The sequence below is a fragment of the Macaca nemestrina genome, chromosome 10, assembly GCF_043159975.1.
Source record: "Macaca nemestrina isolate mMacNem1 chromosome 10, mMacNem.hap1, whole genome shotgun sequence".
Lineage (NCBI taxonomy): Eukaryota > Metazoa > Chordata > Mammalia > Primates > Cercopithecidae > Macaca > Macaca nemestrina.
Genome location: NC_092134.1, coordinates 29364390 through 29391501, shown reverse-complemented (window position 1 = coordinate 29391501; position 27112 = coordinate 29364390). Strand labels below are relative to the sequence as shown.

Below are 27112 nucleotides of genomic sequence, written 5' to 3'. Positions count from 1 at the left end.
CCTCAGCACTGACATTTGAGGGTGGATAATTTTTTGTTGTGAGGGGCTTTCCTGGGCATTGTAAAATGTTCAGCCACATCCCAGGCCTCCACCCACTAAATGACAGTAGCACTCCCATCTCCCAACCTGCCCCCAAGTTCCAGTCATGACAATCAAGAATTTCTCCAGACTTTCATCCTTGGGGGCAAGATCATCCCTGGTTGAAAATCACTTGTTTTGGTTGAAGTACAGATAATGCCCTGTGGCAATGAGACGTCAGGACCCCGATAGTGTTTTGTTTTTTTGAGATGGAGTCTCGCTCTGTTGCCCAGGCTGGAGTGCAGTGGTGCAATCTTGGCTCACCACAACCTCCGCCTCCCAGTTCAAGCAATTCTCCTGGCTCAGCCTCCTGAGTAGCTGGGACTACAGGTGTGTGCCACCATGCCTGGCTAATTTTTGTATTTTTAGTAGAAACAGGGTTTCACCATGTTGGCCAGGATGGTCTCAAACTCCTGGCCTCAAGTGACTTTCTCGCCTCGGCCTCCCAAAGTGCTGGGATTATAGGCATGAGCCACTGCGCACAGCCGAGACCTATGTCTTACAGCTAAAATCAAGGGTGGGCCCTTGTGAAAAGCCATGTCATTATTTCTGGTCACATGTTACTTTGGCATCACAGATGAAAAGGTATGGAAAGCTATTCATATACAGTAGAGACAATGTCTTAGGACAGAAGTGGAAGAAAGGTGGGAACCTACACTGACGGGGGCGGGGGGAGGGGTGTGGTCAAGCAAGGGAGCTCAGCCTACAAAAGAGTGAAAAATGGGATGGAAACGATTTTAAGAGATATCTTTCCTACTAGGAGAACGTAAGTAGGTAGCAAAAAATAGTTTAAAGTTTGTGAAACAGGAGTTGCTTGGTTCAAAAATGGAGCCTTTTTAAAAATAAGCAAAGTATGCAGGTGAAACAAAGGGAAAAGTCACCTGCTTATAACAAATAGATGGGCACGATTACCTAATTTACACAACGTATCACTGAGGCTGATGTTCAGCTGCTTCCTGAGGAGTGAGGACTTAGCCAGAGTTTCTGCATTTTCCTTTATTTTTATCACTTGTTTATAATATTTAAGTACTTGCTTCCTTTGGGATCTAGAAAAGAGAAATTTAATTAAAGTTTGCATCAAAGAAGGCTGGCACGCATTCATTCATTCATTCAACAAACATTTACTGAATGCTGGTGTTAGGACTGGGGAGCAAAGATGAGTATGACTAACTCTTGCCCTCTGAGAATTTCTTTGAGGTAGGAGGAGAGACTGGAGAGCGAAGCAGGAGTCCACCCACAAAGGACCTTGAGTGCAAACCTAAGGATTTTGACTTTAACAGTGAAGAGTTTTCATTAAGAGCCTGATATGATCAAATGTACATTTTAGAATCTGCCCGGGCAGAAGTGTGGAGGACAAACTGAAACAGGTGAGGCCACAGACAGGAAGACTAGTTAGGCCAGAGGAAGATCGACGAAGGTCTGAGCTGACACAGTGGCCACAGGTGCAAGGGGAGGTTTGCTAGGGTGTGGTGTTGCACTGGATGCAGTGGTGCTGATGCCGGGGGTGCTGGGGGGCTGTTGTGTGTGCAGAGAGTCATGTGGTTAAGAGCTCAAGCTCTAAAGTCAGGCAGATGTGGCGGTGGGCCACAGTGGTCAGGTTCAGGGCCTCTTCAATCAGACTTCCCAGGTGCTAACCCTGGCCCTGACACCTAAGAGCTGGGTAGCAAGCATCTCAGCCTCCTAAGCCTCAACTTCCTCATGTTCAAAATGGGGATAATAGGCCGGGCACAGTACTTCATGCCTGTAATCCCAACACTTTGGAAGGCCAAGGCGGGAAGATCACTTGAGGCCAGGAGTTCAAGGCTGCAGTGAGCTATGATCACACCACCATACTCCCACCTGGGTGAGAGAGAAAGATCCTGTCTGGAAAAAAAAAAAAATCAGATAACAGAGTTGTTATGGGGATTAAACAAGAAAATGAGTGTAATGTGTCAGCACAGTGACTGATGATAAACATTGCTAAGATGGATCGTTAAGATGATGCCATGGTGTCTGCACCAAGTGAAGTGGGAGAAGGAGAATTCCGTCAGGGGGTGAGGGGTGGATGTGTCCAATCTTGAGCACATTGACTCTGGAGTACCAGTGGAACACCCAAGTAAAGATGTCCGGTAAACAGATGGAAGCACATGGCTGCTGCTGCTGAAGGATGCCTGAGAAGATGGAGACAAAAGGCGCTCACCTTACGGAACAGCAGCTGAAGGCCTGAGCCCTGGTGGGGCTGATGTGCTCCCTCTGAGACTAGCACGGAGCCCAGGAACCAAACTCAAGAGGATGCTGATGTTTGGGCAAGCGGCAGGGGGAGAAAAGGAACCCACAAAAGAAGCTGAGCCAGCTTGATCACCCAGGAGAGTAGTTTCAACTCTGTCAAATGCTTGGAGGAGAAGGCCAACAAGGTCAAAAGTGCAGAGGACACTTTGGGGTTGTTTCTGATGACTTTCATAAGAGGAGACAAAATGGGTAAGCTGGGTAAGGGAAGAAGTGCCTGGGCTTGAAAGGAGCTGGGCACATTCCTCAGCCCCGGGCTCAAAACTCCCTGAGCCTAGCACAAACACATCCCATCCTCCCATCCCACCACCATATATCTCTCAAACTCCCTGAGCTCAGTACAAACACCACCTGGAAAGTCTCCGATAAGGAGACAGCCGTTCAAGGTTACTGAAAGCGCAGGAGCCAAAAGAATTTCTTTGTTCCCCTACAACTTTCGGGCTATAAAAAGCAAACGCTCGCATTGTTCGGGGCCCTCTTGTATACTGTGTAAAGGAGGGACCAGGTTCGAACTTGTAGTAAAGATCCTTGCCGCTTGGCTTTGACTCTGGACTCTGGTGGTCTTCTTTGGGGAACAAACAGTCTGGGCATAACATCTGGGGGCTCGTCCGGGATTCCCCAAGCCCACCAGACCCCTGGTCAACGGATCTGCTAGGATCGATCTACTGATAGGTGAGCTGGCTCGTCTCTGTTTGTCTGTCTGTGTCTGTGTGTCTGTTCTGAATCTGAATCTCTGACTCGCGAGGTCTGAAACTGAGGCTGGCACAGTCCTGGCGGACGCGCTATAGGACGGCCAGTGGAGACCGGTGGGAGACGTCCCCTGGCTCTCTTCTGATTTAAATTGCGATCTGAGTTGCCGGAGCGGGTTCGCGATCCGGGCAACAGTCTGAATCTGACCCCGGTCCCCGGGTGCGCGCCTGCTGTCTGAATTGCCCCGGTCCCCGGGTGCGCGCCTGCTGTCTGAATTGCCCCGGTCCCCGGGTGCGCGCCTGCTGTCTGAATTGCCCCGGTCCCCGGGTGCGCGCTCGCTGTCTGAATTGCCCCGGTCCCCGGGCTCCCGGCTTCCGGCGCGCGCTCGCGGCCCCGTCCCCGGGCTCCCGGCTTCCGGCGCGCGCTCGCGGCCCCGGTCCCCGGGCTCCCGGCTTCCGGCGCGCGCTCGCGGCCCCGGTCCCCGGGCTCCCGGCTTCCGGCGCGCGCTCGCGGCCCCGGTCCCCGGGCTCCCGGCTTCCAGCGCGGATTTCCTTTACAGGGATTCCAACCCACAACCTAATTCTAACCCACATTCCTTTACAAAAAGAGACACAGAAAGTGAGACTGGGGAGAAGAAAAAATAAGTGAGAGAGAGACCATAGAGATGGGAAAGGGAGAAAGTGAGAAGGGAAATCGGAAAGAGAAAGGGGAGAAAACGGCAGACGTGGAGAGTCAGAGAAAGAGACTGAGTATAAAGGAGAAAGGACACGGGATGACAGAGAGACAGAGAGAGAAAGCGCGCGCGAATGAGATAGAAACTTAAAGAAAAGACCCTGTAAGTATGTCAATCAAAGATTTAGACAGAAACGGAAAAATTAGAGAGAAAGATAGAGGGACGGAGCAGGCGGAGGGGAGGCGGGCTCGCTGAAAGGGAAAGTAACTTTAAAAGGCTGGGGGGGCGGACGCGAGGGCGCACTTCGCGGACTAGGCCCCCCCCCAGCCGCCTGACTCCACGGTGGCTTTACCCCTTCGGGAAATAAAACCCCCAGATGACACAGGAATCCCCAAGCTCCAGTACTGGCCATTCTCCACCAGTGATCTGTATAACTAAAAGGCTCAGAGTGCTCGGTTTTCAGACAACCCCAAAGATTTACTGGCTTTACTGGATAGTGTCATGTTCACCCACCAGCCCATTTGAGATGATTGTCAGCAGCTCCTCCGAATCTTGTTTACCATGGAGGAGCGAGAGAGAATACAGGTAGAAGCTAGAAAGCTGGTCCCGGGGGACGACGGTCAACCGACTGCCAACCCCGACCTCATAAACGCGACCTTTCCTCTGACCAGGCCGGCATGGGACTACAATACGGCAGAAGGTAGGGGACGGCTACACCTTTATCGCCAGACTCTAATGGCAGGTCTCCGGGCAGCTGCTTGCAAGCCCACTAATTTGGCTAAAATATATTTTATTCGGCAAGAAAAGACAGAGAGCCCAGCCACCTACTTAAAAAAAATTAATAGAAACTTTTAGACAGTACACCCCCATAGATCCAGAGGCTCCAGGAAGTCAGGCAGCTATTGTAATGTCATTCGTAAATCAGGCAGCCCCAGATATTAAAAGAAAACTCCAGAAATTAGAAGACTTGGAAGGAAAGCGGATTCAGGACCTCCTTCAGATAGCCCAGCGGGTTTACAATAACAGAGATACTCCAGAAGAAAGGCAATTTAAGGCCACTGAAAAAATGACCAAGGTCCTGGCAGCAGTAGTACAGAAAGAGCATCTACAGCCAGAGTACACCCAACCCAGGCGGCCCCCCAGGCATGATAATCTGAAAAAAGACCAATGTGCCTACTGCAAGGAGGCTGGCCACTGGGTAAGAGACTGCCCCAAAAAGAAACAACGAGGACAGGGACCCCCTAGGTCTACACCCGTACTAGTCACTCAAGATGAAGACTAGGGAAGACGGGGTTCGGATCCCCTCCCCGAACCTAGGGTAACTTTGCAAGTGGAGGGGTCCCCAGTCCAGTTCTTGGTCGATACGGGAGCACAGCACTCAGTCTTAGTTAAAACTAATGGAAAATTATCCTCCAAGTCCTCGTGGGTACAAGGGGCCACAGGAGTTAAGAAATACCCATGGACAACACAAAGAACAGTAAACCTCGGAGCCAAGAATGTAACCCATTCTTTCCTGGTTATCCCTGAGAGCCCCTGTCCCCTATTAGGGAGAGACCTGCTAACTAAAATGGGAGCACAGATCCATTTCCTCCCTGAGGGGCCCATCGTGACCAACTCCCACAATCAACCCGTGTCCGTCCTAACTATAACCCTAGAAGATGAGTACCGGCTCCACCAGGAGCAACCGGCCCCTGACCAGGACATAGCAACCTGGCTCCAGCAATATCCAGAAGCTTGGGCGGAAACGGGGGGCTTAGGACTAGCAAAACACCGTCCTGCTTTATTTGTTGAACTTAAACCTGGGGCAGACCCCGTGCGGGTACGCCAATACCCGATGCCCCTAGAGGCCAAGAAAGGAATTGCCCCGCATATCCGCCGGCTCCTTGACCAAGGAATCCTCTGCTCATGTCACTCACCCTGGAATACTCCATTGTTGCCGGTACGAAAACCTAATAGTGGAGAATACAGACCTGTACAAGACTTAAGAGAAATCAATAAGAGGGTTGTGGACATACATCCAACTGTGCCTAACCCATATACCCTCCTAAGCACCCTAAACCCTAAACATCAATGGTACACTGTTTTAGATTTAAAAGATGCTTTCTTCAGTTTGCCTTTAGCCCCTCAGAGCCAAAAGCTCTTCGCCTTCGAGTGGAATGACCCTGATAGAGGCATAAGTGGCCAACTGACATGGACCAGACTGCCGCAAGGATTCAAAAACTCTCCTACCCTGTTCGATGAGGCCCTCCATGAAGACCTGGGTGAGTACCGACGCAAACACCCTGAAATAACCTTACTACAGTATGTTGATGACCTCCTGATTGCTGCTGAGACCCAAGAAGCTTGCATCCAAGGGACCAAAGGTCTCTTACAAGCTCTGGGAAATCTAGGATACCGAGCCTCAGCAAAGAAAGCTCAAATCTGTAAATCAGAGGTAACATACCTAGGATACCTGCTTAAAGAAGGGCAGCGCTGGTTAACAGACGCCCGAAAACAAACTGTTCTGCAGATCCCCAGGCCGCAATCCACCCGACAAGTGAGGGAATTCCTGGGGTCAGCGGGGTTTTGCAGACTATGGATACTTGGGTTCGCAGAACTGGCTAAACCCCTATATCAGGCAACACGGGGGCAGCAGCCATTTAAGTGGACAGACGAAGCCGAGTCGGCTTTCCAACAGATTAAAACTGCCCTACTCTCCGCGCCTGCACTGGGACTACCTGATGTTACCAAGCCCTTCCACTTATACATAGATGAAAATAAAGGTATCGCTAAGGCAGTAATAACTCAAAACTTAGGCCCCTGGCGGAGGCCAGTTGCCTACCTGTCAAAGAAGTTAGACCCAGTGGCTGCCGGGTGGCCCCCTTGTCTCCGAATGATTGCAGCCACGGCTCTGATGGTGCAGGATGCTGATAAGCTTGTCATGGGGCAAGAATTGCGGGTCGTTACCCCACATGCCATCGAAGGTGTACTCAAACAGCCACCCAATCGATGGATGAGTAACGCCCGACTCACCCACTACCAAGGATTACTACTAAATCCTCTCAGGATAACTTTCCTGCCCCCAACGACCTTAAACCCTGCCTCGCTGCTGCCCAACCCGGACCTGGACGCCCCACTCCATGACTGCACCGAGATACTAGCTCAGGTGCACGGAGTTCGAGAAGACCTGCAGGATCGCCCACTTCCTGACGCCGACCTCGTCTGGTTCACTGATGGGAGCAGCTTCATGCATCAGGGCCAGAGGTACGCTGGAGCGGCAGTGACTTCAGAGACTAAGGTAATCTGGGCGGAACCCCTGCCCCCGGGGACATCGGCCCAGAAGGCCGAATTAATAGCGCTCACCCAAGCTCTTACCTTAGGGGCGGGGAAAAAGCTGACGGTATATACAGACAGCCGATATGCTTTTGCAACAGCACATATACATGGGGCCATTTACAGGGAGCGGGGGTTACTGATGGCTGAAGGAAAAGAAATAAAAAACAAGCAAGAAATCCTAGCCCTGCTAACAGCCCTATGGAGGCCAGAAAAGTTAGCCATTGTGCATTGCCCAGGGCATCAGAAACTAACTACTCCAACTGCTCAAGGCAACTTTCTGGCGGACCAAACTGCAAAAAAGGTGGCGAAGGCTCCCAGCCAACTCCTTGCACTCCAGCTCCCTGACCCGGGCCCCCGGGACTTGCCATATTTCCCTGATTATTCAGAACAAGATCTCCAGTGGATTGACAAGCTTCCCCTGAAACAGATCCAGAATGGGTGGTGGACTGATACTAATGACCAAACCATCCTACCAGAAAAATTAGGACAACAAATGTTAGAACACATCCACCGAACCACCCACCTGGGTGCTCGGTGGATGATAGACCTGATCAGACGCTCTAAGCTCAAATTCAGACATACAGCCGAGATGGCCAGCAACATCGTGACAAGTTGCAAAGTCTGCCAGCTTAACAACGCCTACCCCCAATCCCAGGCTGCAACGGGAACAAGGCTCAGGGGAACCAGGCCCGGTATCTACTGGGAAGTAGATTTTACTGAGATAAAGCCAGGAAAATACGGGTATCGGTACTTACTTGTCTTTGTAGACACTTTTTCAGGGTGGACTGAAGCATTCCCCACCAAGAAAGAGACTGCTCAGGTTGTAGCAAAGAAAATCCTGGAAGATATCCTCCCCAGGTATGGCTTCCCCGTCCAGATAGGGTCAGATAATGGGCCGGCCTTCGTCGCTAAGGTAAGTCAGGATTTGGCTTCCATCCTTGGGGCAAATTGGAAACTACATTGCGCTTACAGGCCCCAGAGTTCAGGACAGGTAGAGAGAATGAATCGGACCTTAAAAGAGACCTTAACTAAATTGACTATGGAGACTGGCGCTAATTGGGTGGTCCTTCTCCCCTACGCTCTGTTCCGGGCCCGTAACACCCCTTACAGACTGGGCCTTACTCCTTATGAAATTATGTATGGCAGACCCCCACCCTTAGTTCCCGGCCTAAAAGATGATCTGCTCAAGTCCGAAACAGAAAATGTCTCTGAACTCTTATTTTCCCTACAAGCCTTGCAGAAAATTCATCAAGAAATCTGGCCCAAGCTGAAGGAACTATATGAGACCGGTCCCCCGCCGAAACCCCATCCGTACCAGCCGGGAGACTGGGTCCTGGTCAAGCGACACCGACAAGAGACCCTAGAACCCAGGTGGAAAGGACCACTCCAGGTACTCCTAACCACACCCACCGCCCTGAAGGTAAAAGGCATCGCATCGTGGATCCACTACACCTACACCCACGTCAAGCCAGTGAACCCAACCTCTGATCTTCTGGGACCAATCACGGCGGCGGCTGAAGCACCGGACACGTGGACTGTGGACAGAGCTAGGAACAACCCCTTAAAACTCACCCTGCGCCGGCAGCATAGCTCACTGCAAACATGCAGTTAAGTAGTCTAACCCTAACGTTAGTCGCCCTAGTGGCCGCTGGAGAAATCACAAAACCAGCTCATAATCCCTTTGTCTGGAGATTCTGGCTTTATGAAAACCGAACCCACCCTGGGCAACCTCATAAGCCCGGAAAATTATTGGCCAGTGCTGATTGCCCTTCCTCAGGGTGCAACAGCCCAATTCTACTAAATTTTACTGGTTTTCAAATAGCCAAACCTATGACACCAATAATATGCTTTGAGTTTGATCAGACTAAATACAATTGTAAACACTATTGGTGGCACCAAAATGCTGGCTGTCCTTATAACTATTGTAACATCCACAGACCCCGTTATTGGGGAGAGAGAAAACAGTTAGACCCTAAATGGCCCTTCTATCGTAGACGGGATAGAGACTTTCCATATACATGGATAGTTAGAGACCCCTGGAACTCCCGCTGGACCACACCTCAACATGGGGCTGTATACTACTCCCCCTCCTCCACATGGCCTAGCAGTCACCTCTATCTGTGGCGAGGCCTAGTGCAAGTACTGCCCCTGGTCCACGGGAATATCCAACGACAGGAAAACAGACTAACACAAGACTTACGTCCTTTCTCCTGGTTAAAGTTATTACAAGAAGGACTAGAACTTGCTAACCTTACAGGACTTCATAGCCTGTCTGGCTGCTTCCTGTGCGCCACTCTAGGGCGTCCACCGCTAACAGCTGTCCCTCTGCCATGGGGACCCTCTACCTTTGCCCAAGCTAACAACCTCCGAAACCTCTCGTATGCTCCTATCCTGAACGTGCCCCTATACCTAAACCCCAGTCAGGAGAAGTTTCCCTACTGTTTCTCAGGAACCAATTCCAGCCTCTGCAGCATCACTGCAACGCCCCCTAATATTACCTTAAGGGCTCCATCAGGCATATTCTTCTGGTGTAATGGAACCTTATCTAAGAACCTACCTAGTCCTTCTGTTAATAACCTACTATGTCTCCCTGTCACATTAGTTCCCCGGTTGACTCTACTAACTGCTGGCGAGTTCCTAGGGTATACCGGTAACTGGACTAGTGCTGTTATTCACCCAGACCCTAGACCAAGACCTGCACGAGCCATATTTCTCCCCCTCATTGCAGGAATCTCCCTCACCGCATCCTTCATTGCGGCCGGACTGGCGGGGGGAGCCCTAGGTCACACCCTCATAGAAAGTAACAAGTTATACCAACAATTTGCCGTTGCTATGGAGGAGTCGGCTGAGTCCCTTGCCTCCCTTCAGCGGCAGCTCACGTCCCTAGCTCAGGTAACCTTGCAAAACCGGAGGGCCCTAGACCTACTCACTGCAGAAAAAGGTGGTACATGTATATTTCTAAAAGAAGACTGTTGTTTCTACATAAATGAATCAGGACTTGTAGAGGACCGGGTCCAACAGTTACGCAAGTTAAGCACTGAAGTAAAAACACGGCAGTTTGCTTCAGCTGCAGACCAATGGTGGAATTCCTCTATGTTTTCTCTGTTAGCCCCCTTCCTTGGACCCCTGCTAAGTCTACTATTTCTGCTTACCGTAGGACCTTGTGTTGTTAACAGAATTTTACAATTTGTTAGGGAGAGATTTGACACCGTACAACTCATGGTCCTCAGAGCCCAATACCAACCTGTAAACGCTGAAACAGAATCAGACTTATAAGACCCAAGATTGGCTCTAAAGATACCTGAAAAGAAGGGGGGAATGAAAGGAGCTGGGCACATTCCTCAGCCCCGGGCTCAAAACTCCCTGAGCCTAGCACAAACACATCCCATCCTCCCATCCCACCACCATATATCTCTCAAACTCCCTGAGCTCAGTACAAACACCACCTGGAAAGTCTCCGATAAGGAGACAGCCGTTCAAGGTTACTGAAAGCGCAGGAGCCAAAAGAATTTCTTTGTTCCCCTACAACTTTCGGGCTATAAAAAGCAAACGCTCGCATTGTTCGGGGCCCTCTTGTATACTGTGTAAAGGAGGGACCAGGTTCGAACTTGTAGTAAAGATCCTTGCCGCTTGGCTTTGACTCTGGACTCTGGTGGTCTTCTTTGGGGAACAAACAGTCTGGGCATAACAGGCTCTATGCTCGTCTCAGACTGAGGGCACTCGCCCCACCAGGGCCCAGGGCTTCAGCTGCCATTCCATAAGGTGACTGTGCCGAGGATGCTGACTGAAGGATAATTACAGATGGATGGGCAAATGGTTGGGGGAAAGTAGATGACAATCATTTCACTAAGAATCTGTCACTGCTCCTCTTCAAACATTTTGTTCACTCTTCTCTCATCTGCTTTCTTAACTTTAATTTTTTAATTTGACCTCATTTGTCCAACTCTACCCAGACCCCTTCTACAAGGCCCTCAGGATCCCATGGATCATTTCTGTGGTGCTTGAGTGCTGTCTCGAGGGCCCCTGGTCCTTACATGCTTGAGAGGTGAGTCAAGTTATGTAACAAAATGTCTCCTGGTTTGAACCAACACGAAAGACACAGTCACCTAAGGATAACCTTCAACAAAGAGACGGCCGGCTTCTCCATTGTTTCCGAAGGCTGGCCGTTGACAGTGAGGCCTGGAGGAAGCCATCCATGTATGGTCATCAAGCCATCTGTGTACGGCCATGCGGAATAGTCCAGCAGTCCTCAGTGTCTCGTGATTTGCGGTGGGGCAGCCAGGCAGGAGAGATGACTCAGTCAGTATGCTACGTGTTTAGATTTTTCTTTTACGAGGCAACAGTTCTACAGTCAAGCTTTCTGCTTCTGTAAAGAAAGTCCTGTTCTCTGCTCACAGTGCTGGTCTCAATATGAGTAAGAGGCGGCGTATGTGGTGTCAAGTGCCTCAAAAAACACTTGCTGGGGAGCAAAATAATAAAATACGAATGACTCAATTTATCAGACTCTTTTAGTGTGTGCCAGGTTTTCTGCTAAACTCTTTACATATAGGATCTCTTAATCCTCACAAAGATCTTGCCAGGAAGATACTGTTACTCCCTTCATTTTACCAAGGAGGAAATGAATGAGATACCAAGATGTTAAGTGCTTGACCTTAACAGTAACTTGTCACTGTTACTAAGTGGCAGAAATAAAAGGTGAACTCAGGCAATCGGACTCCAGAGCCCACCATCTCACCACCACTATATAGCACCCACTATTGTACCCTTAGGTCCTCCCTTAATTGGGCTACTCTTTAAAAGGTAGTTACCCTTTAAATGCCTTTTAGAAAGGGTTAATACTGATTTGCACTCAAGTATTAAGAGACGATCAATATCCTATTCTTTCTGGAAGCAAAAGCAGCAAGAGGTCACCTGTCGGGTGGGAGGAAAATGACATGGAGGAACATGGAAAATGGAAATAGAAAAGCAAGCCAGGGAACAGAGAACCCTCACCTTATGGAACAGCAGCTGAAGCCCTGGGCCCTGGTGGGGCTGATGCACTCAGTCTGAGACAAACTTAGAGCCCAGGAAACGAACTCAGGGAGAGGAGGAAAGAGGGGCTACCAAAACAAAACTTCACAACTTCATAATGTAGCCTAGCGCATCCCTGACCATCCAGGCAGTTAAATCGGCTATGGAAGCAAGTGTGTACATGGCTCTCTGTGAGTTCACAAAGAACCTTCTCTCATAGCAGACCTGCCAAGAAAAGTAGCGGTCAGCCCTGGCAGATGCTCACACTCAGTCGGTCTGGAGGGTGGCACCTACAAGTGTGAGGCACTGAGGGGAACCCCGCACATCACAGGAGAACAAGAGGACTCCCTGAGTAAGGAGGGGAAGCTGGTGAACATGACCTGAGGCATTGGAGGCTCTGGCCTAGGTCTTGCGGAAGAGAGGGCAGGACAGTGTTGTACCGTAGACAATGGCCATGGCTGAGGGCTGCGTGGAGACCCAGAAGTAAGAGCATCTTCCTCACAAGGCCTGTGAGTGGCACTGGGAACCACTTACAACCACATTGTACTCCTATGTCCTTTCTCTACTGCCAGAACCTCCACACTGCTTGTGAGCCAAGAGCTCCTTTTTCTTTTTTTCGAAACAGGAGTCTTGCCGTGTCGCCCAGGCTGGAGTACAGTGGCACGATCTCAGCTCACTGCAACTCCACCTCCCAGGTTCAAGTAATTCTCCTGCCTCAGCCTCCCAAGTAGCTGGGACGACAGGCACGTACCACCATGTCCAGCTAATTTTTGTATTTTTAGTAGAGATGGGATTTCACCATGTTGGCCAGGCTGGTCTCCAACTCCTGACCTCAAGTGATCCACCTGCCTCAGCCTCCCAAAGTGCTGGGATTAACAGGTGTGAGCCACCATATCCAGTCCAACAGCTCCTTTTGAATACATTATGACGGGGTGAATCCCCAGGCTTCTGAGCAGGGCTTGAGCTAAAGTAGTATTACCAGAGTCACCCCTGAGGGGTAACCCCAGACCTCCCTGTCACTGGTGGGGGCACTTTTGGCGGTGAGACAGGGAGACACACTTCTTGAAACATTTCATAAAAACTTACTTTTTACTATCTCTCTGGGGAAAAAATAGCAAATCTGCTAAAAATTCCATAACTTCTCCAACCAGCATGTTTTTCTTGCCAAACAAGCTTTTCCTGATATTTAAGCACTCTTGAAGTTTCATTTTTGCAAGAGAGGTATTTCCAGCAACGAACCTGAAAATAAAACACATGTGTGTTTTTTACTGGGCATGTTGGTTACATTCATTGTGCAGTCAATCATAATTCTCATAAACATCTTGGATTTTATATAAAAAATCTGTCCTGGAAAATATAAAAAAGAGCAATTTATAATAGTAGAGATGCAAGAACTTCAAAGTGATTTATAAGAAATTTGTACATCTATTTTTTTTTTTTTTTTTTTTTTATATGGAGTCTCGATCTGTCGCCCAGGCTGGAGTGCAGTGGCGCGATCTCGGCTCACTGCAAGCTCCGCCTCCCGGGCCGACGCCATTCTCCTGCCTCAGCCTCCCGAGTAGCTGGGACCACAGGCGCCCGCCTCCGCGCCCGGCTAATTTTTTGTATTTTTAGTAGAGACGGGGTTTCACCGTTTTAGCCAGGATGGTCTCGATCTCCTGACCTTGTGATCCACCCGCCTCAGCCTCCCAAAGTGCTGGGATTACAGACGTGAGCCACTGCGCCCGGCCAAAATTTGTACATCTTTTTTAAAAAACTAGAGAGCTGGGCATGGTGGCTGTTGCCTGTAATCCAGTTACTCAGGAGGCTGATGCAGGAGGATTGCTTGAGGCCAGGAGTTCAAGATCAGCCTGGGTAACATAGCAAGACCCCATCTCTAAAAAAATAATAAATAAATAAGTAAGCCAGGCATGGTAGTGCATACCTGTAGTCCCAGCTACTGGGCAGGCTAAGGCAAGAGGATCGCTTGATCCCCTTTCAGTGAGCTATGATTGCACCACTGCATACCAGTCTGGGCGACAGAGCAAGATCCCTGACTCTTAAAAAAAATTTAAAAACTAGAGCACTATTTTCACCCTCAGGACTGCTGACATTTAGGCTGGATAAATCTTTGTTGTAGGGGGCTATCCTGTGCATTGTGTGATGTTTAGCAGCATCCCTGGCCCCTACATACTGGATGCCAATAACAATCATCCAAGACATGACAACAAAAATGTCTTCAGGCATTGCCAAAAGTCCCCTGGGTGGGGAGGGGCCCAAAATTGCCCCTGGCTGAGAACCACTAAGCAAGAGAATAAAAACGTTAACCATCAGCATTTCTTAACTAAATCAGTTAGTCAGGAAATGGATGAACAGTTGTAGGTTAAGTATCTTAATTGTAAGAATAAAAGCTAGTGCAAAAAACAAAAAAAAAAATTTTAATACATGTTTACATTAGAACACCTTCGATGTATTTCATGGTAGCTTGATTACGGGGATTGTTATCCAGTAAGTTGGAAATTTCAGTTGCATATTCCAAAATGTGGTTTTCTTTCAAGTATTCTTCAGATGCTGACTTTGCCAGGTTGTTCAAAACTCTGACTGCAGGGAATAAATTGGCAAAGAATATGATGCTTAAGGATTTTTTTTTCCCACAAAAGAATTAAGATGTCAATAGGCATGGCATTTAATATCATTTCATCAGTGGCAATAGGCAGGTTTTTCTTAATAAATCCACTACTGACATATACTGCATGGACATTGGTTTTCATGCAACATGTTTGTGTATGCACAGCAGTTTTAGAGCCAAGGAGCCAAGACAATAGATTGAAACCAAATTCTGAGTTTGTTTGCAAATGAACAGATCAGAAATAGAGTGAAAATATGGATACAATGAAGCCAGTTATCACCAAGGTAACTGAGCCCTACAAAAGGCAGCCAGTACAGCCCTGCAACAAGACACAATAGAACTACACAGCCTTATAACAAGAAGCACACGAATGAGTCTCACAAACCCAATTAATAAATACTGCGTTGTACCTAGATACGCACACCCTTGGGAATGCACTCTCTGCAAAGGCCCCATAATTTTGTTCCTTTATTGAGAGTTAAATATTTTGACAATAATACAGACTCCTAAAAAGTAGAAAGTGGTTTTTAAGCCATACTTTGTTATGGGAAGAGAAAAAGAAATAATTGTTTGGGCTCAGTTGAGTTCCCTCAAAATTTGTATGTTGAAGTCCTAACCCCCAGTATCTCAGAATGCGATAGTATTTGCAAATTAGATCCTTAAAGAAGTAAGTTAAAACAAGGTCATTAGGGTGGGCCCTAATCCAATATGATGGGTGTCCTTAGAAGAAAAGGAGGCAAGGATGGACACACACACACACACACACACACACACACACACACACGCCAAGAAAAAGTCGTATGAGGACACAGGGAGAAGGCAGTCATCTGCAAGCCAAAGAGAGAGGTATCAGGAGAAAAACAAAACAAAACAAAACCCTGCTGACACCTTGACCTTGGACTTCTAGCCTGCAGAACTTTGAGAAGTAAGTTGCTATTGTTTATGCCACCCAGGCTGTGGTCCTCTGATTGTTATGGCAGCTCTAGCAGACTCATAGAATAATGTTCCAAGAAGGTGTTATTAGAGCATTGCTGGCAGCACAGAAGAGCAGATTTAACTCTTTGTGCTGTGGAATTCAGGCTTCATTAAGAAGGATTAGCATTAAGCTATCAAGTAGCATCTCTCGCCATCATCAGTAGTGCCTAATTCATTGCCCAGTGCCCACTGTAGGCTTCTCTGTCTTCCCCCACCCAGGGCCTCATGCCTTGCACTTGGACACCAGGGCAGGACAGTCACGTAACTGGTCTCTCTGTGTCCACTCTTACCCAACATGTAATCCATTCTCCATGCAGCAGCAAAAGTGATCTCAAGACAGAAATCAGAGATGTCATCACCACCCTAAGTCCCTGCAATGGCTTCCCTTTGCACTTAGAACAAAATCTAAATGCCTGCCCAAGGCCCAAGGCCCAAAGCCCAAGGCCCTGCACAATCAGGGTCCAGCTGCCTCCTGCTCTTTGCACACTGAGGCTTCCTTCCACTTCTAGGACAGGCCCAGCCCTCCCCCATCTCATGTTCTTCCCTCTACCAAGACTGCCCCCTCCCTCACCACATGTGGCTCCGATAGTCCACTGGGTCTCAGCTTCACTGTCCCCTCCCCAAAAAGGCATCTTGATCTGCCTTTCATAAATATTCCCCCCACCAACACACACACACACACACACACACACACACCAATGCTCTAGCTCTATTTCTTGTTTGCATTTATGACAGCTTGCAATCATTTCATGGGTTGGCTCACTTATATTTTCTGTAGTACCTCCTTTAGAGGGTAGAGTTGGTGTTCCTGCCTAGACCACTTTTCTGGACTCAGCATAGTACCTGGTCCATGCAGGCAATCGGTAAACAACTCTTGAGTGCATGAATACTGGTCAGGGCGGAATCCTCACTCCCACCTCTTCATCTGCTTGCTCAACCCATAAGCCCACACCTAACCCTTGTCAGGGGACCAGAACTACAGTTTGATTCTATCAAAGCTGCCACAAATGACACCAATACTTCCTAGCATCCCATTTTACCAGGCCCCCGCAACTCTACCCCTGCTCATTTGGTCTCCTTGGAAAATTAACACTTGTATATACCAAGCCATGGTGGCCTGACCCCTTGGAACTCTGCATTCTGGACTCTTCAGCTGCCTCTGGAGGGCCAGGCCCAGCTCCCACATAAGTGGCCCTGATTGCCACTAAGGTCCCAGCATACCTGTGACCAGGCTTGCCTGCATTAGGACAACAACTTGGAAGCTAGACTCTATATATCAAGGCTTAGAGCTTCATAAATGTCTAGAAGAAATTCTGTCCAACAAGGAGTTGCCCAGACGTGCTCTGGGGTCTAGCTTGGACCAGACAGCCTAGCTTCAGACTGATAGCTGCAGGAGCTGATGTAGTTTAAGTTATTTAATCTCTCTGACATTCAGCTATACATGCTCTATGAGGTATGTTTGAGGATAAAAGAGATCATCAGCATAAAGTACACAGTAAACACTCAACAAACGATAACTATGGCTACAAAAGTGAACTTGCAGATGAGAACCTTAGAGAGGGTAAGTAGCTTGCCCGAGGTGACCTCTGATCTTCTAGCCATGGGGCAGAATTGCCCAAGGGACCTTTGATCTTCTAGCCATGGGGCAGATTTCAGAAACAGCTGCAATTCTCTACACTAGTGTTTACCCAACTATCTTTTGCCATGCTATGCTACTCTGTACTTCCTCCTATCAAGAGGTGGACACAGCCTGGTGACTTGCTTTGGCCAACTGAATGAGGTGGAAAGAGGCATTGTACCAGTTCTGAGCCTAAGTCTAGGCTTCTGCTCTCCCTTTTGGAATCCTGTGAGCTGCCAAGTGAAGAGAACCAGGCTGTCCTCCTGGAGGATGAGAAACACATGGTCCAGCCACCCCTGTCATCCCAGCCAGACAACCACCAGACAATAAGTAAGGTTCAACCAGCCAGCCCCATCAGCCCTGCCAGCTGACCTCAGACGCTTGCCTGGGCCAAGCCCAAATCTGTTGAGCCCACCTGGACCAGTGGAATCCCCCAGCTGACCTACAGGCTCATGGCGGATATAAACATTGTTTTAAGCCACAGAGTTTTGGGATGGTTTGTTATGCAACAAAAGCTAATTGATACAGCCATGTAAGTATGACACACATCTAGAGACCTCTAGTCTGACTGTAAATGGGTGAGTCAAAATTGCTTAATAGCTTAATCCACTAAAGATTCTTTGTCTCTGCTATGTCAGTGATAACAGAGTAGCCTCAGGCATCAAATACTGGAGAATAAAATATTGGCTGCCACTCATCAATTAGTACCTACTTATGTGCCGGGCACCATTCTGTGTGCTTTCCAGCCTCCTATTTTTATCCCTTCCTTATAAATACAAAAACTGTGACCCAGAAAGTTTAAGTAATGTCTCTAAAGGCACAGAGAGCTAATAAGTGAAGAAATGGGGTTTAAACCCAGAAAAGCTGGTTTCAGAGTTGAACCATGATGACCCCACCTTACTGCTTGAAGCTTCCTTCTCTGAAGCTCACCCTAACAATGACATTCTAATAGGGTGGTCCCTCAGAATCAGGAACACTTTATGTTCAATCCTCACGTACCCACCAGCCCTCCAAAAACACCAAGTAGGCTGGGCACCGTGGCTCACGCCTGTAATCAAAGCACTTTGGGAGGCCAAGGCGGGCAGATCACCTGAAGACAGGAGTTCGAAACCAGCCTGGCCACATCTATACTAAAAGTACAAAAATTAGCCAGGCATAGTGGTGGGTGCCGGTAATCCCAGCTTCTCAGGAGGCTGAGGCAGGAGAACCTCTTGAACCCAGAAGGCAGAGGTTGCGGTGAGCCAAGATCGCACCACTGCACTCCAGCCTGGGTGACAGAGCGAGACTCTGTCTCAAAAACAAAACAAAACAAAACAATACAAAAACACCAAGTAAACAAAACACACACATCCATTTCCTTTTTCTCACAGATAGGAATAGCCCAGGAGGAGACTGACTCTGTGACACATGAGAGGCTGTTCCCTCTGCATGTGTCCACCATACCTTTCTGCTTCACCAAGTCCTGGCTGTCTTCTAAGTCACTAAGCGAAAGATGCAGCATGCTTGACCATGCTTTCTGGAAATACTGGAACCCTTCCTGAGTCATTCCAGTTTCAAGATACAGTTCTCCAATAGCATTCTGTACTTTGAGAAGCATGTCTGTCATGGACTGGCTCTGTACAAAATGAAAAGGGAACCACCCCTGAGAAAACACAGCATTAGGATAGATACAGATACCACATACCTACCCAACAAAGCTTTATTCATAATGACATTGAAAAAGACTGTATGCTTTACATGATTTCTTAGGAAATTCTAAATATATATATAAGATAATGGTTATGGTGAAAGATTTATAGGGAGGTATTGCAAACCCAGTTAATTTTTGTATTTTTAGTAGAGACAGGGTTTCACTGTGGTTGGCCAGGCTGGTATTGAACTCCTGACCTCAAGTGAACCGCCCGCCTCGGCCTCCCAAAGTGCTGGGATTGCAGGCGCGAGCCACCGCACCCAGTGGAAATAAAAATTTTAAAGAACAACGTGACAATGTCTTGCATGTGTTAAAGATTTCAGAGGAGGTGGTATCCAGAATTCAAATGAACAGCTGTGAACGCTGCTTGAATTCAAATGTGACCAGAGAGCAGCTAAGTTTATGTTTGACACATTTGTGCACAGAGACTTGAATTTAAATTCCCCTTACTGGTCTAGTATATTTATTTCAGGATATAAGGAAAAACTTCCCCTTTGCCCTCTGAAGTTTTGCTGAAAAAATCAACTGACAAAAGGCAGATTAACAGGAGAAATTGCATACACATTTGTTAGCACGCACGGGGGGAATTACAGAATATAGACATTTATATACCCTACCTCTTAGGAGAAGGGAGATGGGGAAGTAAAGATAATTTTAGGGGGTAGTAAATTATTTTTAGGGGAATTCAATGACCCAACGCACCACCATGCTCAGTTAAGTTTTGTACTTTTTGTAAAGATGGGGTTTCACCGTCCTGGCCAGGTTGGTCTTGAACTCCTGACCTCAAGCGATCCATCTACCTCAGCCTCCCAAAGTGCTGGGATTACAGGCATGAGCCACTGCACCTAGCCCCACAGATCACTTTTTAATAAGCATATCACCTAAGTCAGGGTTTCTCAACCCGGCACCATCTGGCATTTTGGGCAGGATGACCCTGTGCTGTGAGGAACTATGCTCTACGGGATGTTCAGCAGCACCTCTGGCCTACCCACTGGATGCCAGTAGCAACTCTCCCCCAAGCTATGACAACCAAAAGTGTCTCCAGCCTTGCCAAATGTTCCCTGGGGACCAAAATTGTCCCCTAGTTGAAAACTGCTGGATTAAATTTTAAAATGACCTTATCTGAAGAAATTTTAAAAGCAGTAAAGTACACAATGCATATGTCACAAATAACAAGATCTTTCCCCTCAAGAATGTTAGTTTGCTATAACAAGAGATGACCACCCAAAAAGAATGTCAGGTACATAACAATGCATTTCTCAGAACAGATTTCTGTTGTTAAGTGATGTTTGACTATATTTACATAGCATTAATATTCTTTACTAGCTCTTAAGACAGTTTGTAATTATATATTGATTTGAATAATCATTAGACTAATGTCTTATTAATAGTTATTTCTCCCAATTGACTGTAAGCTGCCTGCGGGTAGAAATCACGTTTGATTCTTGCTATTGTATACCTGGAGCTGGGTATGATGAAGCCTCTATAAATATTTTGATCTCCATTTACACAGCATTAGGGTGGGTCAGTTACCACTTCAAAAGCAAAGTGATGATAAAAATGAAATATGCCAAACTTGATTTGTATTAAAAATAACATGTTAGAAACCAAGGAAAAAAAAAAAAAAAAGAATGTCAGGCACATATTTCAAAGAAGTTGTTATTGCCCAAAATAGTCATAAAACCTCTTTTGGAAGTGCCTTTGGAGCCTAAAAACATTCTTTTCATAGTCTTCACGGTGGCTAGTCCCAAAGAACTGTTGCAAAAATATTTTGAAGGTAGAATCATAAGATTGATGCCTCCAGAAGGAGCACTCTGAAGTGGGAAGTTCTCTTAAAAGCTTAAATCAAACTCCCTTATATTTCTCATCTAGGCCTCACTTGCTTAATTACACAAAGACAGTAATAACAAAACAGCTACCATACTTAAGATCTTACTGTGTGCCGGACGTTACGTGAAGTGCTTTATGCACCTTCTTACTTGAACGTGTTAACAGCCCCATGAGATAGGTATCAGAATCCTCAAAAATGAGACCCCACCAGAGCGCAGGTTAAAATTCCTACCAAGATCACACAAGCAGAAAAGTGGCAAAACTGGGATTTAAATCTGGGTCAGTCTGAAAACAGCCCACGCTCTATTCACAATTGCATGCCACCTTCTAAGGGCATGGAGGAACCTGCCAGTTCAAACTGATTTATGGATTCACCTCTCACAGTTATTAAGCACCCACAGGCTATAATATGCCATGGAGGAACAAAAATTGGTAAACAAACATGGTCTCTGCCATAAAAGGACTTTCACTGCTGAGTCTTTTAAGTCTCTTTGCTAGAACTCCTTCTAGAAAGACATACGTTGATGGTGAAGAGGGCAGTGTTTTATGAAAGTTTAAAGGTATTTGTTTTAAAATAAAAACAGCTTTGTCTTGAGTTAGACTACCCTAAACCCACAAATTCTACTGAAATCAGTGAAAGTTAATACTTTAAAAAAAAAATAGCAGTTAGTTCAGGCGTGGTGACTCACACCTGTAATCCTAGCACTTTGGAAGGCCAAGATGGGAGGATCACTTGAGTTCAGGAGTTTGAGACCAGCCTAAGCAACATAGCAAAATCCTGTCTCTACAAAAAAATTGAAAAATTAGCCAGGCGTGGTAGGGCACCCCTGTGGTTCCAGCTACTTGGGAGACTGAGGTGGGATGACTGATTAAGCCGGGAAGGTTAAGGCTGCAGTGAGTCATGATCACACCACTGCACTCCAGCCTGGACGACAGAGCAAGACCCTGTCCTCCCAAAAAATAAATTTACATTAAATAAAATAGTAGTTAAATGTTATCATAAGCATATAGTTGTTATGAGTTATGTTATGTTATGAGTTATGTTATGAGTGATGCTTTCACTGTAGTCAACAAAGCCAAAAGTTCATAGTTCAGAAAAAGCAAATCAATATAGAGACATCAATCAACCTTACCCAATATCCTTTTTTTTTTTTTTTTTTTTGATGGAGTCTTGCTCTGTCACCAGGCTGGAGTGCAGTGGAGCGATCTCTGCTCACTATAACCTCCACCTCCGAGGTTCAAGGGATTCTCCTTGCTTCAGCCTCCCGAGTAACTGGGACTACAGGCGCGTGCCGCTATGACCAGCTAATTTTTGTATTTTTAGTAGAGATAGGGTTTCACCATGTTGGCCAGGATGGTCTCGATCTCTTGACCTCATGATCCACCTGCCTTGGCCCCCAAAAATGCTGGGATTACAGGCGTAAGCCACCGTGCCTGGCCTCCCACCATCTTTATGAAACTTATTACCAAGTCTTTGGCTAGTCTTTTATTAATTCATTTAAATCTACCACTGTATTTCCATTTTTGCTTTATGAACATTTCTTTTTTTTTTCCAAAGTGTCACCTATCAGTACTCATTCATTCTACAATGATTCCTATCTACTTATTGTTTGTTGTCATTAATGTATAGTTGGGGCATGGGTTAAAACCATAGCTTCCTTATTGGTGAACAAAATGGATTCCTCTAGTGCATTAAATTACCTTTACATAAACAAAGGTAAATAATATCTGAAAACACAAATAATATCTAACACAAAAGGAATAAAGTTTGAAGGATTTAAAATTTACTCTCAGTTTACCTGTACTAACATGTCCTCAACACTCAACAACAACTCTTCTGCTTCATTGGTCTTGCCCATAAACTTCAAAAAACTCCCAATAAAGAACATTAATCGACATTTGTCAGGGACAGTAAGTTCAATAAGCCTGCATTGCAGCACTAGAATGGAAAGAAAAGTAAATAATCCCACAGTATATTTGGGAAAGAACAAAGAGTACCCATTGCTTAATCTTAATCTTGCTATAAAAGTTAAATGTATTAGCCATAGTTCAGGTTCTCTCTCAAGGGTTCAGCACTTTGCTTCTATTAAGATTTACATATAATACTAAACAGTTTATACTATGACATGAAAAATAACTAATAATCTTTGTATGTAAATGCTGAAAACTATTCAAAAAAGAGTATTTATAGCTCAATCCATACATTGCTCTAATTTGTATTTTGGGGTGATTTTCAGATAAGAAGAAAAAGGTATTTAAATTTCTTACACCATTCTGCCCTCTGTTGCAACTATCTTGAAATGCTGGCTTTAACAGAAAGAAAATCCTAAAAGAACAAAATAAGGAGACATACCGTGTGTGTGTGTGTGTGTGTGTGTGTGTGTGTGTAATTATATCTTACACACAAATGAAAACAGAAGTTTTTAACTTAAGGACCCAATTAAATACATGGTGCTGCAAATCTTCATTTTCAGAATTTCCTTTCCCATATGTTCCAGTATCTAAATGTCCACATTTGTTCATTTGTTAAAATTATGGCATTTAATATGTTTGACATATATTCTTTGCTCTTCATCCATTCCTTTGCTCACATTGAAGTCACCTCAGCCTTGAATATTCTCCTGCTTTCTTTCTGCCTGTTTTTCCATGGATCACATTCCACAACCCTCAGCTTTGTAGGGAGGCTGGAGCTATGGTGCTTCAAGTCAAAAAGCAAAAACTAAAACACAGACAAGGGAGAGAGAATGCTGAAGGCCAGAGTCCAAGATGTTTGTGCAAAGTGGCAGTTCAAGCAATGGGGCCTGGGGTGGGAATGAGAACTCAGAGGAAGAAGCAAGAGACAGGGAGCCTCAGAGTCAGGAGGAGCTGCTTGGAGCAGGCAAACAAGGATGTCTGGACAAACAGTGCAGGGATGGGCTCCTGCCCAGGGTGAGGCTTCTGCACATTCAGGAGGACTTTGCTTCCAGATTCCTGACAAGGGCTCAGGTTGAAATGGATGATGTCCGTCACTGCATTTAATATTCATTTCAACAATCTCCTGTGCTTTAAGAACCCCTTATTCATAAACCCTTCCTCCTACCCTACCACACACTCACATTCACTAACTTAGCACCAATGTAGAGTCTGAGAAGACAAACATAATTTTTCTCATTATAAAACTAATATATGTATATTATAGAAAACTTAGAAAATACAGAAAACTACAACTAAGAAATTAAAAAACCCATAATTGCACCAAAGATAATCTCTGTTAAGATATTGCTGCTATATGACTTCTAATCTTTTGGGTGTACCATATAACACAAACACACACACACACACATATACGCTTTTTTTTAATTAAAATTGGGATCATCCTACACCTAATGTGAATGTGCTAGATATTGGGCATATATATATCAAATATATTACAATCAATCATTTCTGCTCTCATGGAACTTAAAATCTATCAAAAATATAATGTGAACAATTTTCCATATCCTTAAATATTCTTTGAGAGCATACATATTTAAGACCAGATTTTATTTCATTTACTGATTATTATTAGTCAATTTTTCACTTTTTTTTTTGAGATGGAGTCTCGCTCTGTCGCCCAGCCTGGAGTGCAGTGGCACGATCCTGGCTCACTGGAAGCTCCGCCTCCCAGGTTCATGCCATTCTCCTGCCTCAGCCTCCCTAGTAGCTGGCACCCACCACCACACCTGGCTAATTATTTTTATATTTTTAGTAGAGACGGGGTTTCACCATGTTAGCCAGGATGGTCTCGATCTCCTGACCTAGTGATCCACCCGCCTTGGCCTCCCAAAGTGCTGGGATTACAGGCATGAGCCACTGCGCCCGGCCAATTTTTCACTATTATAAGATGCTACCTAATTGAGAATTATTCACAGAAATCTTTGTCAACACCCCTGATTATTTCCTTGGAACAATTTTTAGAAATTGAAAATCACAGTAGACTCATATTTTTAAGGCTTTGATATATATTGCCAAATTACTCCCCAGAAAGTTTGCCCCAATATATATTCTCACCTGTATCATGTAAAAGTACCTATTTTCTCACATCTTTGCCAATATTATTATTGTTTATAAAAATCCTTGCAAAAAAATCATTGCCAATTTGGTATCTGAAAAAACAGCATCCTACTGTTGTTGGATTTTTGTTGTTGGCTTTTTTTTTTTTTTTTTTTTTGGAGACGGAGTCTTGCTCTGTTGCCCAGGCTGGAGTGCAGTGGCACCATCTCAGCTCACTGCAACCTCCGCCTCCCAGGTTCAAGCAATTCTCCTGCCTCAGACTTCTGAGTACCTGGGACTATAGGTGCATAGCGCCATGCCCAGCTAATTGTTTGTATTTTTGTACAGACAGGGTTTCACCCTATTGCCTGGACCAGTCTCGAACTCCTGAGCTCAGGGAATCCACCCGCCTGGGCCTCTCAAAGTGCTAGGATTACAGATGTGAGCCACTGTGCTCAGCCCCTACTATTGTTTTAATTTGCATTTATTTGATTACTAGTGAAACAGAATATTTTAACATATTTATTAACAATTTATACTGTTTTTCATCGACTCTAATGTGCCTCAATTGCAAGATGCATCCTTATTTCAGAAATATTTAGTTTGAGAAAGTATGCATCTTAGAACCAACAGAATCTGGTACTTCTTCTTCAGTGAACTCGTTTCTCCAGAAATCATTTCCTGAGCACCATGGGCACTTGCCATGGACCAGGCAGAGTCCTGGGGGGAGTAGATAAAGGAGGAGTCCAGGCAGACCCAGGCCCTGCCTTTTGGGTTGTCAAAATAGTAAGGAAGACAGACCATCTCATAATCATACAAGTAGATGCAAAATTAAACCTATGAAAATAATCATGAATGAGATGGTAAAATAAACTGGGGAAGGTTTCTCCAGAAAAGTGACAATTCAACTGCGCATTAAAGAAAGAACAGAAGGTTCTGAAGCAAAATGGTGAGGGAGAATGTGGGAAATTCTGGGCGGAGAGAACAGCATGTCCAAAGGCTCTAGGGCAGGAAAAAGTGTGGAGTCTAGAAAATTGAGAGGAGGAGACTGAAGAGTAGAGACAATAAGGACATTTGATTCAAGAGAAGGATAGAGATATAGAAAGATGCCAGTCAGCACCCACCCCATGCCCAGTGCTGCTCCAGACACAGGAGACACGGCAATAAACCCAAGAGGAAGGGTCCTACTCTCAAGGACCTGCTTGCCAGTGGCTGGAAGGCCTACAGGCAGGGAAGGAGGAGCTGAGTTTTTATTTTTTTTTAAGTAAAGAAGACAATGTCAGGTAGCAGTAAAAGTTACACAGAAAAATTAAGTTACATTAGCATGATCAAGAATGGCTAAATGTAACATTATATTGAGGAAGCCACTGTGAGAAAGTCATGCTTCAGCTCAGATCTGAATAACCAGAAAAAAATGGTGCTATAAATATCAATAACAAAAAGAGCATTTTTGGCAGAAGGAACAGTGGGTGCCAAGGCCCAAAGGGAAATGTACTTGAAGGACAAAAAGAAGGCCCATGTGGCTGGCATCTACAGGTCAAGACAAAGAATCTTAAAAGATGATATTACCCAGGCATGCAGGGGCCAGATTATATAAGGTATTGTAGTTTAGGCTGAAAAATTAAATTGTATCGTAAGTACAACAGCAGTCCATTGGAGTGGCCTTAATCTGGGAAGTGACATGATTTGGTCTATATTCTTAAGACCTAATTCTGGCTATTGTACACACAATACACTTTACAGGAACAAAAACTAAAGTGGGAAGACCAGTAAGTAGGCTATTACAATAGGCCAGGTAAGAGATAATAATGGTGGCATGGGCTCACTAGAGAGATGCCAGTGAAAGGGATATCCCTTCTCACCACTCCTATTTAAGATCATACTAGGAGTCCTACCTAGTGCAATAAGATAAGAAAATGAAATAAAAGGTATACATAGTGAGAAGGAAGAAATAAAACTGTCTTTGTTCACAAATGCTGTAATTGTTTATGTAGAAAATCCCAAAGAATCAACAACTTCTGGAAATAACAAGTAATTTATAGTAGGGTTGCAAGATTCAAGGTTAACACACAAGTCAATTGCTTTCCAATACACCAGCAATAAACATTGGAATTAGAAATTAAAAACACAATGCAATTTGTAATAGCACCAAAAGAAAATAAAATGGGTATAAATCTAACAAATTTAGAATCTATACGCAGAAAACCACAAAACTGTAATGAAAGAAGCCAAAGAAGATCTAAATAAATGAATAAGTATTCCATGGTAATGGATTGGAACACTCAATATTGTTAAGATGACAATTCTGCACTTGACCTGTAGATTCAATGCACTTCCAATCAAAATCCC

At 45.6% G+C, this 27112-nt stretch overlaps 1 protein-coding gene across 9 annotated transcripts in view; it reads right to left on the bottom strand.

Moving 5' to 3' along the window:
* Window positions 1–27112, bottom strand: part of LOC105497726 (putative tetratricopeptide repeat protein 41) — a 93421-nt gene that overhangs the window by 12569 nt on the left and 53740 nt on the right. For 6 of the 9 annotated variants that reach the window (XM_011769035.2, XM_024797939.2, XM_011769043.2 and 3 more), the window contains exons 10-14: window positions 22552–22691; window positions 18676–18847; window positions 14464–14611; window positions 13118–13270; window positions 991–1124 (exon numbers count right to left, since the gene is read on the bottom strand). In XM_011769035.2, the coding sequence (XP_011767337.2) occupies window positions 991–1124; window positions 13118–13270; window positions 14464–14611; window positions 18676–18847; window positions 22552–22691 (747 nt within the window). Of the gene's footprint in view, window positions 1–959; window positions 1125–10717; window positions 11481–13117; window positions 13271–14463; window positions 14612–18675; window positions 18848–22551; window positions 22692–27112 lie in introns of those variants that run through there. The other 3 variants (XR_011608907.1, XR_011608908.1, XM_071071212.1) reach the window with 3 other exon arrangements.